Source organism: Perognathus longimembris, chromosome 1 (genome assembly GCF_023159225.1).
Source record: "Perognathus longimembris pacificus isolate PPM17 chromosome 1, ASM2315922v1, whole genome shotgun sequence".
Lineage (NCBI taxonomy): Eukaryota > Metazoa > Chordata > Mammalia > Rodentia > Heteromyidae > Perognathus > Perognathus longimembris.
Window position 1 is genome coordinate 63,489,261 of NC_063161.1, and position 18,933 is coordinate 63,508,193.

The 18,933-nt window shown below is 38.7% G+C and overlaps 1 protein-coding gene across 4 annotated transcripts in view; it reads right to left on the bottom strand.

Moving 5' to 3' along the window:
• The window catches only part of Cpne8 (copine 8), a 272,518-nt gene that overhangs the window by 148,905 nt on the left and 104,680 nt on the right, over positions 1-18,933 (bottom strand). For all 4 annotated transcript variants that reach the window (XM_048366531.1, XM_048366539.1, XM_048366523.1 and 1 more), the window contains exons 7-10: positions 18,469-18,532; positions 13,274-13,377; positions 12,198-12,302; positions 10,852-10,893 (exon numbers count right to left, since the gene is read on the bottom strand). In XM_048366531.1, the coding sequence (XP_048222488.1) occupies positions 10,852-10,893; positions 12,198-12,302; positions 13,274-13,377; positions 18,469-18,532 (315 nt within the window). The remainder of the gene's footprint in view (positions 1-10,851; positions 10,894-12,197; positions 12,303-13,273; positions 13,378-18,468; positions 18,533-18,933) is intronic.

Genomic DNA, 18,933 nt, shown 5'->3' on the forward strand with positions numbered 1-18,933 from the left:
GTCACTCTGGATTGTAGGGCTCTAGGGAGCTCATGCTTCCCAGAGATAACTGGGGTCCTGATCATCCCTTATGTTCCTCTAGATAGTTCACTTTGCTTATGTATAACCGCTTTTGATAGGAATAAGAATGTTCACTTTGCTTATGTATAACCACTTTTGTTAGGAATAAGGATGTTCACTTTGCACACCTATTGCTACTTCATCAGGAACAACTACATATATATATATATATATATATATATATATATATATACAAACAGACACACACATATATATATATATCAAACTTTCTTCCAAAATTTTGTACCCTATTAATATCCTTTTAAAACATAAAAATATCTATCTTAAATTCCCTGAGCAGCAATGAAAATATATAGTATTTTCCAGTTTGGTTTAAAAAGATATTTGATTCAATGATATTTATTGTACATAAAGCTTTGTTTTATAAATTCTACTTTTTGTTACTATAAACTTGATTTTTTTCCCATATTATTCATTAGTGGTTTTTTTATATTTTTTTGGTCAATTAGTCTTTTCCTTCTTGTAATTGTGTATGGGAATTTTCTTATTATTATACTAGGCTCTACATGTCAAACGAATCTTATTTTAATACATATGTTGGGATTTATTTTCCAATGATCTTTTTTTCACTTAGTGTTGATGCTCTACCACTTGAGCCACAGCTCCACTTCTTGCATTTTGCTGGTTAGTGGGAGACAGGAGTCTTATAGACTTGTCTTCCCAGGCTGACTTTGAACCTCAGTCCTTATCTCAGCTTCTTAAGTAACTAGGATTACAGGCAGGAGCTTCCAGTACCTGACAAAGCATTTTATTGAATATTTAGGACAGGGCTGGGGATATGGCCTAGTGGCAAGAGTGCTTGAATATTTAGGACATTCAGAGTTAGCTTTAAACAAAGAGGCCCTCTAAATATAAATGAAACAAATATTTAAAACTGACACATGGTTGAATTTCTTTAATGAGAACTAACTTAATTCACATGGACACTTGGACATCAAGATGTGTAATTTGATAAAAACATCGAAATATGTTTGCAAATAATAGCTTCAATAGTTGCAGACCAGAAAACAATAGCAAATGGACAGCACTGCACAGGTAAGCGAAGGGTGCTCTTATTTACCGTATTAAGTACACTATTGAAAATGACTGCATTTTGTAAAACACAGAGTGGTAACAATGACAGTTTCACACTCATGCGAGAGCCTTACTGGCAACTCACTAGCTCAGCCCATTGACAATCAGGCCACATTACAGCCAGAAGAACTTGATGTGGCCTTGCAATTACTGCTCCCTGAGCTGGAAATCATGCAACCAATTCCACCCAAGAAACTTCCAGCCAGTGAATTTCTTCAGCACAACCATTGATGGCTCCAAAGGCAGACAAATCAGCTTCCTGGCTCTTTAGCTTTCCATTGTGAAAATGAGCCTTTGATATGCTTCTTCCATAGCCCTTAAAGACATGGCAGAAATTCTGGAAAAGCTTTTGATCACGTAGTTTAACTTCTTGAAAATTAAGAGCATTAAAATGATTCATCTCAAGGTCAAATGCCACCTCCAGGACCTGAGACCATATCCCATGGGGGTAAATGTATATAGCATGGTATGGAAATAAAGTGGCAACTGTATGGTCTTCCATTCTAGATTAGTTTTAGGTACCAAATTTAATATCAACTAGGTTCTTGACCCACAGTATTCCAATACTTGTGTATAATTCCTAGATTCCCAAGGGCTTCCTCAGAATATGAATTCCAAGTTCACACATTGTCAACTTGAGATTTAAAACTGAATTGTCAACTTGAATTTTCAAGTGCTGAACATCTATCAGAAATCTGATAAAATCACACAACTACCTGAATTTCTCCAGCTGTGGCTGCCATTATGACATTTATGCAAGAAACCCAGTGGTCAAGAACAGAAGGTGACAGTAAGCACAAGCACTGTTCAGCATTTTCCATTCTATTTTTTAAAGCCAGATGGTGTGGCTCACACATGTAATCCTAGCTCAGAAGGCTGAGCTCTAAGGATTACAATTTGAAGCCAGCCCTGGCAGAAAAATCCATGAGGCTTTTATCTCCAATTAACCACCAAAAAAGTGGAACTGTGGCTCAAGTGGTTGGGTGGCAGCCTTGAGTGAAAAAGCTAAGCCCAAGCCTGAAATTCAATCCCCAGTACAGACACGTGCACATGCACACACACACACACACACACACACACACACACAAATTATAAAAAATATATATTGTTTGGGGCTGAGGATATGGCCTAGTGGCAAGAGTGCTTGCCTCATATACGAAATATATATTGTTAAGACTTCCAGGAATATGGCTGAGGAGCAGCGGAGCCCTAGCTGAGCTCCCTCCAACATCACAGTTTTCTCACCCCATAGAAACTTTTACTCCTAGAAAGACAGCCAGAGTAAGTTTGAACAGTACAGGGATTCTGGCCAGGAAGGAAAAATCGACTTTGATCGTCTGAAAACACAGATTTGAGCTCCTGGCGGTGTCCTGCCACCGCGCCAGTGCCAGCACCGGCACAGCACCTTGCACAACAACCCACACTCCGCTTGGCTAAAGCACACAGGGTAGACCAGGGAGAAATCCTCCAGACGGCAGCTGAGCATGGATGGGCTGAAATCACAGAGAAAGCATGAGTACCCCACAAAATATATTCTCACACACGCCCACAGAGCAGCTTCTGGAAGGTAGCCCTTCCCCCACCGCCAGAGCAAAGCACCATCTTTGACACTGGCATAGGGTCAGACCAGACAGGAACTAAAGCAGGCCTGGGGAAAGCAAGGACAAAGGAGCCATCTTTGAAAAGGGCAAGAGGGACTGACCAGTGAGAGCCAGCTCCACCCAGGAGAACGACCCCTGCCCAGGCAGAAGGCTCGTCCTGGGCCACAGCATAGCCAGAGGTGCCCCGCCCTGCCTGCTGGAATTTCTAAATTTAAAGCGAAAGCCGCGAGCAGCTACCGGCAGCATGGAAACACCAGATGGGGGAACAAACAGTTCCTGAAACAGATAAACAGTCCCTTCACAAAGGAAGCACAATTCCCAGCCCGAAACGGAGCTGAATTCCAGAGCCAGCTCCGCCAGGTGGCCGCCCCGCCCAGGAGGGAGGAACCTCCCCCAGGCAAGCAACTCTCAGCCGGGTAAACCAGCCCAGAGGTGCCCCGCCCTGCTGAGTACACAGCCTATTCAAAGCCAGGCATTAAAGGCCGTGGCCCCACAGCAGACATAGGAGCCACGGTTCCCGAGACTGCTCAAGTCCCCAACTACAGAGGACGCCCAAGGCCTACCTGCAAGCTGTGCGAACCACAGAGACCCAGGATTGCACCAACAGGGGAGAAGGGTCAGAACAGATCCACCCCCTGCAAACTGAAATAAAGTCAAACCAGCCAATCAGGAAAATAGACTGCAGACCATCGCAAGGAAACCAGAGACTGGGGAAAGACCACCCAACAAGAAGGACTCCATTTTTTTTTCTTTTCAAACATTTTTTAAACTTTAAAAAAAATTTTTTTTAATTTTTTCACTTTTGAAACGTTGTTGGTTTTTTTTTGTTTTCTGTTTTTACCTGTTTGTTTTATCAAGGTTTTTTTGTTTTTCTTGTTTTTTTGGTTTTGTTTTTTTTTGGGTAGTGCGTTTTTCTGGGTTTTTTCCTTTTTATTTTTTATTTTATTTTTTTAAAATAATTTTTCTCTGTTTTGTGCATCTGTCTTCCAGTAATTTTTCTTTAATTCTCTCTTTGCATTCGCTTTCTTTAAAAATTGCTTTCCTATGTATAATACCTTCACTCTTTTCTGCTAACTCTCCATTGTCTATCATTTTAACCTTGTTCTTTCTACTGATTTTACTCTCTCCACATTTCCACGTCACTGAAACTAAACCAAAATCATCACCCCTCCCCCCCCAATACATTTTACTCTATTCTTTTTACTACCTCTAACTTTCCCTCCTGACTTACTGCCGGGACCTCCAGGTTCCTTTGACTCCTGGTTATTGGATAGAGGGTATCCCTGCTTAATCCGAGTGAAACAAAGGGGTTCATAGAGAAAGCCAGTCCTAAAAGAACTTAATATAAGAACAAGAATTGCTCATAAGGTTGTAACAGTAAATAAGTAACTACTGAATACAGGGCCCAGGATCGGTTGTTATATTGAAATTGTATTCTTTAGGAACACCAAATCTAATTTTATAGACAGGTATACAAGGTATCTGTATATAATTGTGAACTTATAAGAGTTACACAACAGTGCTTGGTAAGGGCTGCTTTGGGTCTTAAACGGTGCTCACAGGTGCTTGTAGACTGGCATTCCCAATCCAAATGGGCAGAAGAAACACAAGAAAGATGGCAAACAACTGAGTCTATTCTCCCACTCAAAACAAGAAGGAAAGAGAGCAGTCAATCAAAGACATAGAACAGAACCCTCAAAATGCTCTACAAAGTCTACTGATAAACATGTTAAATGAAAAGTTTGAATCAATACAGCAATCCTGTCAAAAAGTAATAGAGGATTTCATGGCCTCAAAAAATAGAAAGATAAATGAAATTCAAGGGTCAAATGAAAAGATAGCTACCAGGTAAAAGATTTGAGAGACAGCACTCAAAACCAAATTAATGAAGTAAAGAAGTCCATGCAAGACCTAAGAGATGACATGGAAATCATCAGGAAAGACCAGTAAGAAGGAAAAGAGATTCGAAATCAAGTAGCTAGCCTATAGTCCCGACTAACTGAGGCAGAGGATCGAATCTCAGGAGCTGAAGATTCCCTAGAATCTATGGAGAAAGATCAAAAATCAATACAAATCCAGTCCAATCAATAAAACAGATCGCTACAGAAGATTCAAGACACGATCAGGAAGCCCAATTTAAGGATAACAGGTATTGAGGAAAACTTGGAGAAAGAAGTTAATGGGATAGGCAACCTATTTAACAGAATATTAGCTGAGAACTTCCCAAATATCCAGAAGGATAGACCTGTACAGATATAAGGAGAATTTAGAGCCCCAAACTGACCAGACCAGAACAGGAAATCCCACCAACAGATTGTGATCAAAACAGGATCAGTAGTGAACAAGGAAAGAATCCTTAAAGCTGTTAGGGCAAAGAAAACACTCACATATAAAGGAAAAGCAATCAGAATTACCCCAGAATGCTCAGCAGAAACCATGAAATCAAGGAGAGTCTGGAATGAGGTATACCAAACACTAAATAAAAATAACTACCAGCCAAGATTACTGTACCCAGCCAAACACTCATTCATAGCCAAAGGTCAAATAAAAGTCTTCCACAGTAGGGAAAACTGAATCAATATATCTCCACCAAACCAGCTTTACAGAAAATCCTCAAAAATGTACTATACAGGGAAAAAAATCAAGATCCCAATACAGACAGAGAAATGAACCCAAAATAGTAAACATCATATCAAGAAATGGGAAGACACAGCTTTTAACAAGATAGTGATAATGAAAGGAACATCTCTCAATCCTAACTCTCAACATTAATGGACTTAATTCTCCAATCAAACAACATAGGCTCATAAGTTGGGTCAAAAATCAAGATCCATCTTTCTGCTGCCTCCAAGAGACACATCTATCAAGCAAAAGTAAACATCTTCTAAAAGTGAAAGGCTGGAATCAAATTTATCAAGCAAATGGCCCCCATAAGCAGGCTGGAGTTGCAATCCTAGTATCAGACAAAATTGACTTCAAAATTAAAAAAGGTAAGAAGAGACAAAGAAGGTTACTACATACTAGTAAAGGGATCTCTCCTACAGGAAGATATAATCATTCTAAATATCTACACAGCAAATGCAGGAGCACCCAACTTCATCAAACAAACACTACTGACTCTAAAAACACTCATAGACCCAAACACATTGATAGTTGGGGACTTTAACACTCCACTATCACCTCTGGACAGATCAACATGCCAAAAACTGAACAAAGAAATCACAGAACTAAATAATTGCATAGACCAACTAGACTTAACCGACAACTAGGATATTCCACCCAGCAACCACAGAATACACATTCTTCTCCGCAGCACATGGAACATTCTCCAAAATAGATCACATCTTAGGGCACAAAGAAAATCTGTACAAATTCAGAAGTATCAAAACCATTCCCTGCATTCTCTCTGACCACAATGGAATAAAATTAGAGCTCAACTCAAACAGCCACCACAGAAAATCCTACAATTCATGGAGAATAAAGAACACATTGCTGAACCATCAGTGGGTCATGGAAGAAATTAAATCAGAAATTCAAATGTTTATGGAACTCAACCAAGATGAGGACACAAAGTACCAGCTCCTTTGGGACACAGCAAAGGCAGTACTCAGAGGAAAATTTATATCTCTGAGTGCATACACCAACAAACTGGAGAAACAGAAACTCAATAATTTCAGGAAGCACCTTAATCTCCTTGAAAGAGAACAACAAGCCAAACCCCAAGTCAATAGACGGAAACAAATAATTAAAATCAAATCAGAATTAAATCAATTAGAGACGAAAAAACCATCGAAAGAATCAACAAAACATAGAGTTGGTTCTTTGAAAAAATCAACAAGATAGACAGACCCCTGGCAAACATGACCAAAAAATGAAGGCAGCACACTCAGATAAACAAGATAAGAGACAAAACAGGTAACATCACCACAGAAATAACCGAAATTCAGAAAATAATAAGGGACTACTTTGCAAACCTTTATGCCAACAAATTCGAGAACTTGGAAGAAATGGATGATTTCCTAGAAAAAATTCATATCCCCAAACTCAACCATGAAGATTTAAACCTTCTAAGCAGACCCATATCCAGTATTGAAATAGAAACGGCAATAAATGATCTCCCATCCAAGAAAAATCCCAGGTCCAGACGTATTCACTACAGAATTCTACAAGGCCTTCAAAACAGAATTCACACCAATATTTCTCAAACTCTCCAATGAAATTGAAAGAGAACGTTCCCTACCAGACACATTCTATGAAGCTAGTATAACCCTCATCCCAAAACCAGGCAGGGACTCATCACGGAAAGAGGACTATAGACTGATTTTCCTGATGAACATAGACGCAAAAATTCTCAATAAAATTCTCGCCAATCGACTTCAACAGATCATCAAAAAAAAAAAAAATCATATACCACAATCAAACTGGATTCATCCCAGGGATGCAAAGCTGGTTTAATATGCGCAAGTCAATTAATATAATCCACATCAACCGGAGCAAGGTAAAGAACCACATGGTCATATCTCTAGATGCGGAAAAAGCGTTCAATAAAATCCAGCACCCATTTATGCTAAAAGCCCTGGAAAAACTGGGATTCCAGGGAACATTCCTGAATATAATCAAGGCAGTTTATGACAAACCAACAGCAAGTATAACTGTAAATGGTGAAAAACTAAAGCCATTCCTTTTAAAATCAAGAACAAGACAGGGATGTCCACTCTCTCCCCTGCTCTTCAACATAGTACTAGAATTCCTAGCCAGAGCAATTAGGCAAGAAGAAAATATAAAGGAGATCCAAATAGGAAAAGATGAAGTTAAACTTTCTCTCTTCGCAGATGACATGATCCTATACCTAAAGAAGCCCATAGACTCTACCCCCAAGATACTAGAGATGATCCAAAACTTTGGCAAAGTTGCAAGATATAAAATAAACCCTCAAAAATCATTGGCCTTTCTCTATGCTAATGACCCGAAGACCGAGTCTGAAATCAGGAGAGCAACTCCTTTTGCAATAGCCCCAAAAAACATAAAATACCTAGGAATAACCTTAACCAAAGAAGTGAGAGACCTCTTTGATGAGAATTTTAAAAGCTTGAAAAACGCAAATAAGTCAGAACTAAGGAAGTGGAAAACCTCCCATGCTCCTGGATTGGGAGGATTAATATAATCTAAATGGTAATATTGCCAAAGGCTATCTACAAATTCAATGCAATACTCATTAATATCCCAACACCATTTTTTAATGAAATAGAGGGAGCAATCCAGAAATTCATATGGAACAATAAAAGACCTAGAATAGCAAAAACAATCCTAAGCAGAAAGAACAGTGCTGGAAGAATTACAATACCCAACTTCAAGCTGTATTATAAAGCTATAATAATAAAAACAGCTTGGTATTGGCACCAGAACAGGCCTGAAGACCAATGGAACAGGATTGAAGACCCAGAAATGAACCCACAGAAATACGCCTACTTAATCTTTGATGAAGGAGCTAAAACAATAGTTTGGAAGAAACATAGCCCCTTTAACAAATGGTGCTGGCAAAACTGGTTCAAAACCTGCAACAAACTAATACTAGATCCTTATATATCACCCTGCACCAAAATCAATTCCAAATGGATTAAAGACCTCGAAATCAAAACAGACACCCTGAAAACACCAAAGGAAGGAGTAGGAGAAACACTTGGGCTCCTGGGCGCTGGACAGAACTTCCTTAACAAAGTCCCAGAGAGGCTACAAATCAAAGAAAGGTTGGACAAATGGGATTGCATCAAACTGCAGAGCTTCTGCACGGCAAAGGACATAGCTCGCAAGATAAACAGAAAGCCCACAGACTGGGAGAAGATCTTTACCAGACATTCAACGGACAAAGGCCTCATATCTAAAATATATGCAGAACTAAAAAATTACCTTCTTCGAAAACAAAACTGCAAAAAACCAATAGCCCCTTCATCAAGTGGGCTAAAGACTTACAAAGAGACTTCTCTGATGAGGAAATGAGAATGGCCAGGAGACATATGAAAAAGTACTCTACATGATTGGCCATAAAAGAAATACAAATCAAAACAACTTGAGATTCCATATCACCCCAGTAAGAATGTCATATATCAAGAAAACTAACAATAACAATTGTTGGAGGGGATGTGGCCAAAAGGGAACCCTACTTCATTGTTGTTGGGAATGTAAACTGGTTCAGCCACTCTGGGAAGCAGTATGGAGATTCCTCAGAAGGCTAAATATAGAATCTCCTATGACCCAGCAGCCCCACTTTTGGACATCTATCCAAAAGACCACAAACAAAATCAGAGTAAAGCCACCAACACAACAATGTTCATCGCAGCGCAATTTGTCATAGCTAAAATATGGAACCAACCTAGATGAGCCTCAGTAGACGAATGGATCAGGTAAATGTGGTATATATACACAATGGAATTTTATGCCTCTATAAGAAAGAATGATCTTGCCCCATTTGTAAGGAAATGGAAGGACTTGGAAAAAAATTATACTAAGTGAAGTGAGCCAGACCCAAAGAAACATGGACTCTATGGTCTCCCTTATTGGGAATAATTAGCACAGGTTTAGGTAAGTCACAGCAGAGGATCACAAGAGCCCAGTAGCTGTACCCTTATGATCACATAAGATGATTCTAAGTGAAATGAACTCCATGTTATGGAAACGATTGTTATATCACAGTTGTAACTACTTTCAACATCCCATGTGTATCTGTAGCTTCTACTATTGATGATGTTCTTGTATCACCTTCCTGTGGTTGTATCTACACTATCTCTGTAACCTTATCTGAGTATATTAGAAACCATCTATACTGGTATTAGAACTAAGAAATTGAAAGGCAATACCAAAATCGAGAGACACATGGTAAAAAAAGACAAACAACTATAAAAGCAATATTTGCAAAACTGTTTGGTGTAAATGAACTGAACACCTCATGGGGGGAAAGGGAAAGGGGGAGGAGGGAGGAGGGAATGAGGGATGAGGTAACAAACAGTACAAGAATTATATCCAATGCCTAACGTAGGAAACTGTAACCTCTCTGTACATCAGTTTGATAATAAAAATTTGAAAAATATATATATTGTTAAATAATTATATTACATTAAATACTTATTTATTAAATTAAGTTTCTTTAATTCTTTGCATTTTTTGTTAGCTCTAGATGCCAAATTCAAATGAATTAACTTAATAGTTATAGTCTATTAAATAAGTATATCAAACAAAACCACACACTAGATGTGACATATGCTTACAGTGTTTCCTTGGAGCTGCCTACTTTAATTTTGAACTTGAGTATCCCCTTCAGAATGGAAGCAGAGGCTATTTTATTGGTTTCCTACAGCTAAACTCTATCCAAAATATCAGAGGCATGAGGCCAGGTTTCCTGAGTATGTGAAAAGCTTATTAATCGTGTTCTTATATGCCATATATCCATGGATTAGACATCACTCTATGTAACAATCTCTTTCCATTCACTAGATGCCATTCCAGAGTTTTCTCTTGTTTGTTGGTCAGGTGTCTTTCTCTTTTCTCTGTGTGTGGCTGGCAGTGTGGTGCTTAGCTATGTTCCTTTGAATGGCCCTAATTAGAAAGATCATAGGAAACTTCAGAGAGATAAACAGTCAGGGACACCTGAGACTCATTCATCTATAGCCACAGAAGAAGTGTCAGGAAGTTTAATAGTGGGAAAGAACAGATGAAAATGTGGACTAAATTTCAGTAAAGGAAGAAAACCTCTCGTCGCTGAGTGAAGAAAATACATTCACTTTTAAAATCTTAGGTAAAGTCCTCATTAATATTTGAAGTCCCAGACAAATATGTAAACTAAAAATCAAAATTAAAAACTGATGGTCATGCCAGTGTACTCATGGCTTCCTCCTTCTCCTCCTCTCTCATTCTTCCTTTTCTTTTCTTTTTTCTTCCTCTTCTTCCTTCTTCCTCTCTTCTTCCTTTCTTCTTCCTGTTCCTTTCCTCCCTTCTTTCTTCTCCTCCTTCCTCTTTCTCTTCTTTTCTCCTTCTCCTCCTCCTCCTCATTATTGTTCTTGTTATTATTATTAAGGAAGAATGAAAGAAGAGAACATCTTACCTCCCATCTCGGTCCCAGTCATACACTTCTATTTTGATTGTTCTGTCCATGGGGAAAAACAATTAATTAATGTCACTTATTAAAAATCATCACAAGATGATAATTATTTTAATATTAGCAGTAGTCAAGTTTTCTTAGCTAAAAGAGCATGCACGTGAAAGTTCAGCAAAGTGAAATTGACTTAACTGACTGTGGTACTAATTATAGTTCATATTACATCTTAAAATCAGTGTCTAGAACCCACAAAGAGTCTTAAAACAGGAGAGAATACTAAGGGTGGGCACAGTTCTTCTGTGGGACAGAGAAAAAGGCTCTGTGGAATCCCAGCTCAGGGACAATGCCTAGGTCCTGAGTTCAAACCCTACAACTGGCACCAAAATAAAAAAACAAAAACACAAAGGGGCAACCTGAGCTTCACAGTCAGATCTCATCCCAGTAAAAACAAAATAAAAATGAATATACTAAACCTGAAGTGACAGAGACATTGGGATTTTCTTTTTATTTATGTGTTTTTATTAGTTTTTGAGGAGAATTCTAATAAGTTTTCCTAAGGGGAGAGGAAAACATTTGGTATTAAGAACACCTCAAGTGTGTTGTGTGACTGCCTCACTCAACTATTTGTTAAAGCAGCTCTCCATCCTTGGACTGTAAGGACTCATCAGCTTTTAGTGTAGTTATGCCAGGAAGCATTTGGGAGAATATGCCAGAATGCCATGAGGCTGTGAGAATTCCAGGATGACCTCTGAACAATAAATTCAAATGGAAATTAACATTCAACTAATGGATAGCACTCACACCGGTTCACTTGTAGGAAAATCAATCCATTTTGACAAACTGTAATTATTACAAATCACCATCTAGTTCCTGAATCATCATGGATAGAAAAACATGTTATTTGAAAAATTGTGGAATAAGTTGTATATGCTTTTGTAATCACACATTTACTTAGCAGAGGGAGCCATTGGTTCGTCCCTATCATCGTAGCTATTGGGAAGTCTGAGATCTAGAGGATCTCAGGTTGAAGATGGCTTGGGGCAGAAAGGCCCATGAGACTCCATTCCAAAATAAACAGCAAAAAGTTTGGCAGGAGGCATGATTCAAATGGTAGAGTGCCAGGCAAAAGCAAGCTGTGCAAATGGGAGATTTTTAGTTTAAACCTAAGGCAAAGGAAAGGAAAAAGAAAGACAGGAAAAGAGAGGTGAAGGGAAGGGAGGGGAAAGGAAAGGAGAGGATGGAAGGGGAAAGGAGAGAAAGGAGGGAAAGGATTGAGAGAGAAGGCCTTTCTAGCCTCAATTTTTAGATCTATACTGAACAAAAATTATCAGAAAAGCTCACATAGATTTTACCTGTCATAATCCCCATTACACAATGCTCTGACTGAGATCTTGAATGCTTGCCATACAGGATTTAGAGTGTTTTTGACAACTTCTGTTTTATGACAAATTGTAAAGCTGTAAAAAATAAAGGTTTCCAATTAATTCTCTGTATAGCCATATCTTATCTGAAAGTCATTCATATTGCTGAATGCTCATGCCTATAATTCTAGCTATACAGAAGGCTCAGATCTGAGAATCATGGTACTGGGGTTTGAACCTAGGCAGTTTTTCACTCAGGCTACTACTTTAGTCATACTTCTACTTCCAACTTTTTACTGGTTAATCAGAGATAAAAGTCTCATGGATTTTTCTGCCCATGCCAGCTCTGAACATTCATTCTCAGATCTCAGCCTCCTGAGTTCTTAAGATTACCAGGGTGTCACCAGCACCCAACCATTTTTACTACGTGAACTTCTCACACACGTGAGTAGGACAAAATAGAGCAAAATAAACCCCCTGTAATTCAAGACAAGCATTTAAAGCTGGGTGACCGTGGCTCATAACTGTAATCCTAGGAGTCTGAGATGTAAGAATTGTGTTTTGAAGTCAGCCCAGGCAGGAAAGTCCAAGAGACTTACCTCTAATAAACTACTCAGAAAAAGCCTGAAGTAGAGTGGTGGCTCAGTAGTAGAGCCCTAACCTTGAGCAAAATGCAGTTCAGGGACAGCACCCAGGCCCTGAGTTCAAGCCCCAGGACCAGCACCAAAAAGAGAAAAAAGCAAAGCATTTAAGTGTTCAGTTGAAAAAAAATGCATATGAGTAAGTATTTCAAATTTCTACAAAACATCATTCTCCCATAGTACTGAGGAAGGCAATTCTATGATTTTATAAAAAGAAAAGGTAATTTCTAGGAAATTGAAAATCACTTTGAACATCAAATATGTCTTAAAATGTTTACAAAGCTACACACTGCTACTGAGATTCAAAAAGCTTATCTATAGTAAACAGAAATATAGAAGACTATTTTATATATTATCTAATAATATATTTACTTAGTTTCTCTGACCTTACCATGGAGTTTAAATGGATAATAAAAAAGCTTCTACCTTCCATCCTCATTACTTCGATAAAATACGAGAAAAGGATCAGATTTTCCAAAGAAATCCTTCTTGTCCAATTTGTTTGCACAGAATTGCATCAAAACAGCATCCTGAAAAGAAAATTAATTAAATGGCTCAAAAGCTTGGCTATAAATAAACTGGGAACTGCAGATCTCCAGTAAGACTTGACAAGAAAAACAAATTTGTCATTTTAATGCAAATGGCCAAGTGTGGAGCTCAGACATCAGTGAACTGCTCTCTTAAGGATTAGAAAACTGAACATTTCCACAGAAATGTTCATCTGAATCACACAATGATTTCTTTTGAGAACCTTTAACACTGCTCTCTGACAAAGCAATCTTAAGCTTATGACTGTAAGTATTCAGTGTTACAACCCAGGATCTTCAATTCTTCAGGAGTAGTTTCTTATAACTTAACTTTTATTTTTAATTTCCTGTTCACTCTGAAAATATGTAGTAAGTACACAGGGCTACTGTGAATTTGATGTTGGAATGTGATAAGTAATGAGATGAAAACAAGACAGACAGGCTCTGGGAAACATGATTTACAATGTAGCAAAGGGAAATTTTCAAGCTTAGCACTAATGGCTCAGGCTACTTAGGAGACTGAGCTCTAAGGATCATTGAGGTTCTAATCCAGCCTAGGGAGGAAAGTCCATGAGACTCTTATTTCCAACAAACTACTCAGAAAAACCAGGAAGTGGTGCTGTGACTCAAGTGGTAGAGTGCTAGCCTTTAGTAAAAGAAGTTCAGGGACAGCACCCAGGCCTTGAGTTTTCAAGTGCCAGGACAAGCATAAAACCAAAAAACAAACAAACAAACAAAAAAAACCCAACAACAACAACAAAAAAAGGAGGGGGCATATTCTCATTTGTTATGCCTATGCTTATGTCTACACAACTAAATTTACAAATAATTTCAATGCTCATTACTTTTGCCTGTAATAAAATATTATTATATCAAATCTCTTACTCTTGTTAACTGAGGTATTGAAGTTGTCATAATTAATATGATTTCAATATAACGAATTGGGTATCATACCAAGGAAGTTAAACATTCCGGTAGGAAAAGAACTTGACCTTCAAATGCAGAAATTCATACTTGCTAGGTAGGCTCTGTACTACTTGAGCAATCCCTTTAGCCTTTTTCACTGTGGTTATTTTTCAGATAGGGTCATGTTTTTTACCCAGACTAGCCTAAAACATAACCTGCCTACTTATGAGATAGTTGGGAATACAGGCATATGACAGCATGCCTAGCTATGGAGTGAGATGGGAATTTCTAGAACTTCTTTGCCTGTCTGGGCCTCAAATCATGATCCTCTCAATGTCAGCCTCCCTATTAGCTAGGATTACAGGCATAAGCCTATACTTGGTTTGTTGATTGGTATCTCTGTCTTTCTATCTCTTGCTCTCTCTATGGGTGTGTATTGAATAAAATATTCTATAATTTTTTTGAAAATTAGGGTGGTAATTGAGATTAAATCAAGTGGTTACAGTTTGTCCTATTACTTAGTGATAATGTTAATACCTGTAAAGCACTCTTACCACTTCAGTATTTTGCAATATAGCCTTATTAAACATCTACTTAAAATTCTCCATTATTTTTTCCTCACAAATAAACATCAATATACAGTTAGAAATACACAGCATCACCTCAAAGTGTGGGGGTTTAAAAACTTTTTTGAATCTTTATGCAGACACTGGGTCTCAAACTCAGCACCTCATGCACTTGCTTGCTTTTATTCTCCACTGGCATACTTACTGGATATTCACCCATAAAAAATATAATTTCAGATATAAGTAAACTTCAGTACTAGAAAGAGGGATGAAAGTGTTTACTATAACCTGGTGGCTCTTGCTTGTAATCCTAGCTACTCAGGAAGCTGAGATCTGAGGATCGCAGTTCAAAGCCATCCAGAGAAGGAAAGTCTGTGAGGCTCTTATCTCCAATAAATCACACCCCCAACCAAAAATTTTTTTAAAAAGCCAGAAATGGAGCTTTGGCTCAAGTGGTAGAGTGGTAGCCTTGAGAAAAAGATGCTCAAATGTAGCACACAGGCCTCAGGTTTGGAACACACACACACACACACACACACACACACACACACACACACACACGGTGTTTACAATAACATTTATATTATTTCTTTCATACTATATATTTTCTATACTATGTCTTCTGTGCTATATCTTTTACTTCATTTGCGTGGAAGTTGTAGCCTTTTCTTATTTAAGGGCTCTACTAAGAATAGCCATTCTTCTAAGCAAGACAATACATTTGAAAAAATGTTGCCTGATGATGAATACAATTAATACCCTGTTATCGTAGTTTTATTTTCAAATAAAACTGATAACCATCTATTCATTGCTTACTTATGTCAGAACGACTTCATTGAGCTTGACTTTGACAAAAATGACATATTAATATGACCATAAAAAGTATGTAACTATCCAGGCACTGGGGCTCATGCTGGTAATCTTAGCTTTTCAGGAGGCTGAGATCTGAGGGTCATAGAGCAAAGCCATGCAGGCAAAAAAGTCTACGAGACTCTTATCTCCAATTAACCAGTCAAAGGTTAGGCTGGAGGCATGGTTCAAGTGGTAGAGTACCAGTGAAGCAAGCAAACCAAGCAAACACAAGGCCTTGAATTCAAACTCTGGTACCATTAGGAATATATACCATATGAACAATAAACTTGCTTTAATTTCACATCTCTCCTTATGCAAAGCACATATTATCATACATGTGTACAAATTCGGAGACCAGAACACCAACAAAAATCATTGCTGCAATTTAAACAAAAAAATTGCTAAGCAGGTAATAGTTCTACATTGCAATAATTGCACTATTGTGTAAATTATTTTTTAGTACATGATCAAGTTCCATGTTAGAGTATCTAGTTTTCAGAGCTGAATGAAGTTTTAAAGATCGTTTAGTGACTGGCTTATGTTTGTCTTTATTCCTTCAAATAGGACAAAGTAAACCCCAGAGTAGTCTTGAGACTTAGTAGGACAGAGTGCAAATGCATAGCAAGCTAAAACTCAAGTGCAGTCTGAAAGACCTTCACACATAACTGTGTGTTGATACAGTCTGGGAAGGCTGTGAGCTGCCTAGGACAACAAAGGTAATGGGGGATGACCTTGATTTTAATCATTTAAATTCTAATATTGTTGTTTAATTCTTTTTTGTGTGTGGCAGTCCAGGGGCTTGAACTCAGGGCCTAAGCAATATCCCAGAGCTTTTGTGCTCAAGGCTAGCACTTGAGCCACAGATCCGTTTTCAGCTCTTTGATAGTTTTTATTAAAAGTCACACTGACTTTTCCTGCCCAAGGCTGGATTTGAACCTTGATCTTCAGATCTCAGCCTCCTGATTAGCCAAGATTATAGGTGTGAGCCACCAGTGCCCAGCTCTCTTGTCTAGTTTAGTTCTCTCCTCAAGCCTGTTACTACATATTTCCTACACAGTGCTTCTTTTTTCTCTTTCCTCTCCCCCTGCAACTCTAAAATATATGTAACCAGCTGAAACACTTGGTTTCTATCATTTATACTAACTCATATCTTATACTTTTTAGCCATAGTGGCTAGCCTCTACCACTTGAACCACAGCTCCACTTCTTCTGTGTGTATGTGTGTATGTGTGTTTAATTGAAAATAAGTGTCTCACAGATTATCCTTCCCAAGTTGACTTTGAACCCTGATCCTCACATCTTAGTCTCCTAACTAGCTGGGCTTATAGGAATGAGCACCCAGCACTAAACTGCAACTAAACCTTCTTGAAATAGTAACTCTAGCTTTCTACATAAAAATGATGGTAAAGGCCCATGTATTGATTCTTGGTATTCTCTGGAACTTTCTGTTCTTGAAATCATCACACAGCAATGAAAAATAAAAAGCCCTCAAGATATAATCCAGGGCAGATATTTTGTGTTTTCCTCCAGAAATATCAATTCCCAGAGATGTACTGGAGCATACTAGGAGACAAAGTGGACTTCAGACGTGGTGGGTCACTGCCATGTTCAGTGGGTAATGTTGCAGCTGTCACTTCATTTCTTGTCAATGGTGAAGTCATAGAACATGAATCAGTGAGTGTTTCTGCAAGTCCCACCTGAAAATAGCCAAGCTCAAAAAATATACAAAGCTACCTTTCTCCTACTATCAAACTGCTACCTGGAATGGCATCCAGTCCTTTCATCAAAGTGGGGTTGCCTAAGCTGCCAAAATGGAAGCAATATAAATTCTAGAGTCACTCAACTAAAGATGAAGAAGAAAAAATGCATTACACAAAAGGGAATCCCACAAAATTACATTAAGTCTCCCAGGCACTAGTGGCTCATGCTTGTAATTCTGGTTACTCAGAAGGCTGAGAGCTGAGAATTGCTGAGCACTGGCTCATGCCTGTAATCCTAGCAACTCAGGAAGCTGAGATCTGAGTATCACAATTAGAAGCCAGAGTGGGTAGGAAAGTCCATGAGAGTTCTATCTCCAATTAACACACCAAATGCCAGAAGTCAAGTGTGGTTCAAGTGGTAGAGTGCTGGCCTTGAGTAACAAAGCTCAGAGACAGCTCCCAGACCCTGAGTTCAAGCCACCGGACTAACACACACAAAAATTGCACTAAATCTTTAAATTATTACTTATTGAGCCAATTGGTCCAAGTGGCAATTCCTTAGACTCATACTTAAAAAGCAAAGTTGATGTTAGACTTTTTTGGGGCAATGAGATACTGAAATCACACCCAAACTTCACATCTATTAAGCAAAGTTCTCCATCAATGAAACATAATACCAGCCCAGTGTTTTTTATTTTTTGTTTAACGGGTTCTCAAATAGTTGATCTCCTATTTTGGAATAGGAAACGTGATATCTCTTGTCTAAGTGCTACATTTCCAAAGACTTATTTTTTTATTATTTTTATTTTTTTGGCCAGTCCTGGGCCTTGGACTCAGGGCCTGAGCACTGTCCCTGGCTTCTTTTTTGCTCAAGGCTACCACTCTGCCACTTGAGCCACAGCGCCACTTCTGGCCTTTTTCTGTATATGTGGTGCTGGGGAATCGAACCCAGGGCCTCATGTATATGAGGCAGGCACTCTTGCCACTAGGCCATATCCCCAGCCCCGAAAGACTTATTTTTATCTCAAAGAAATATTAGAAATCAGTTTTTACAAAGAAAAAATACTCACCCTGCAGCAATTTAATTCCTCGGCTGTAAGGATGATTGTACCACACTTCCTCCCTGGAATTCCTCTGAAACAACAAAGAATGATTGTATATACATTAATATTTCATATTAATTTACTATGTAAATAGGTGGGCTCTTCTCTAACAAATGTACTTCTTGATGAAGTGCCAATATGTCAGTCTAATACTGAAAACCTGCAATATGTGGATTGGATCCTTTGTGTCTCTGAACTCAAACAATGAGTCCATAGAGGGAGAAGCAGAGTGGCCAGGATTTACTGGAGAAAAGCTAGGCAGAGTCCCGCTACACAGGATGTGGCCAGGGAGGCACAGCCAGAGCACAGGGGACTGAAGGAGGAAGCTATGTGACTGCGGAGGACAGTCCCTAGAGCCAATCAAGAGGCTCCACATAGCCTTCAGGAGCGCGCCATGAATCTTTCGGCTCCTCTGATTGGGTGCCCGTTCTG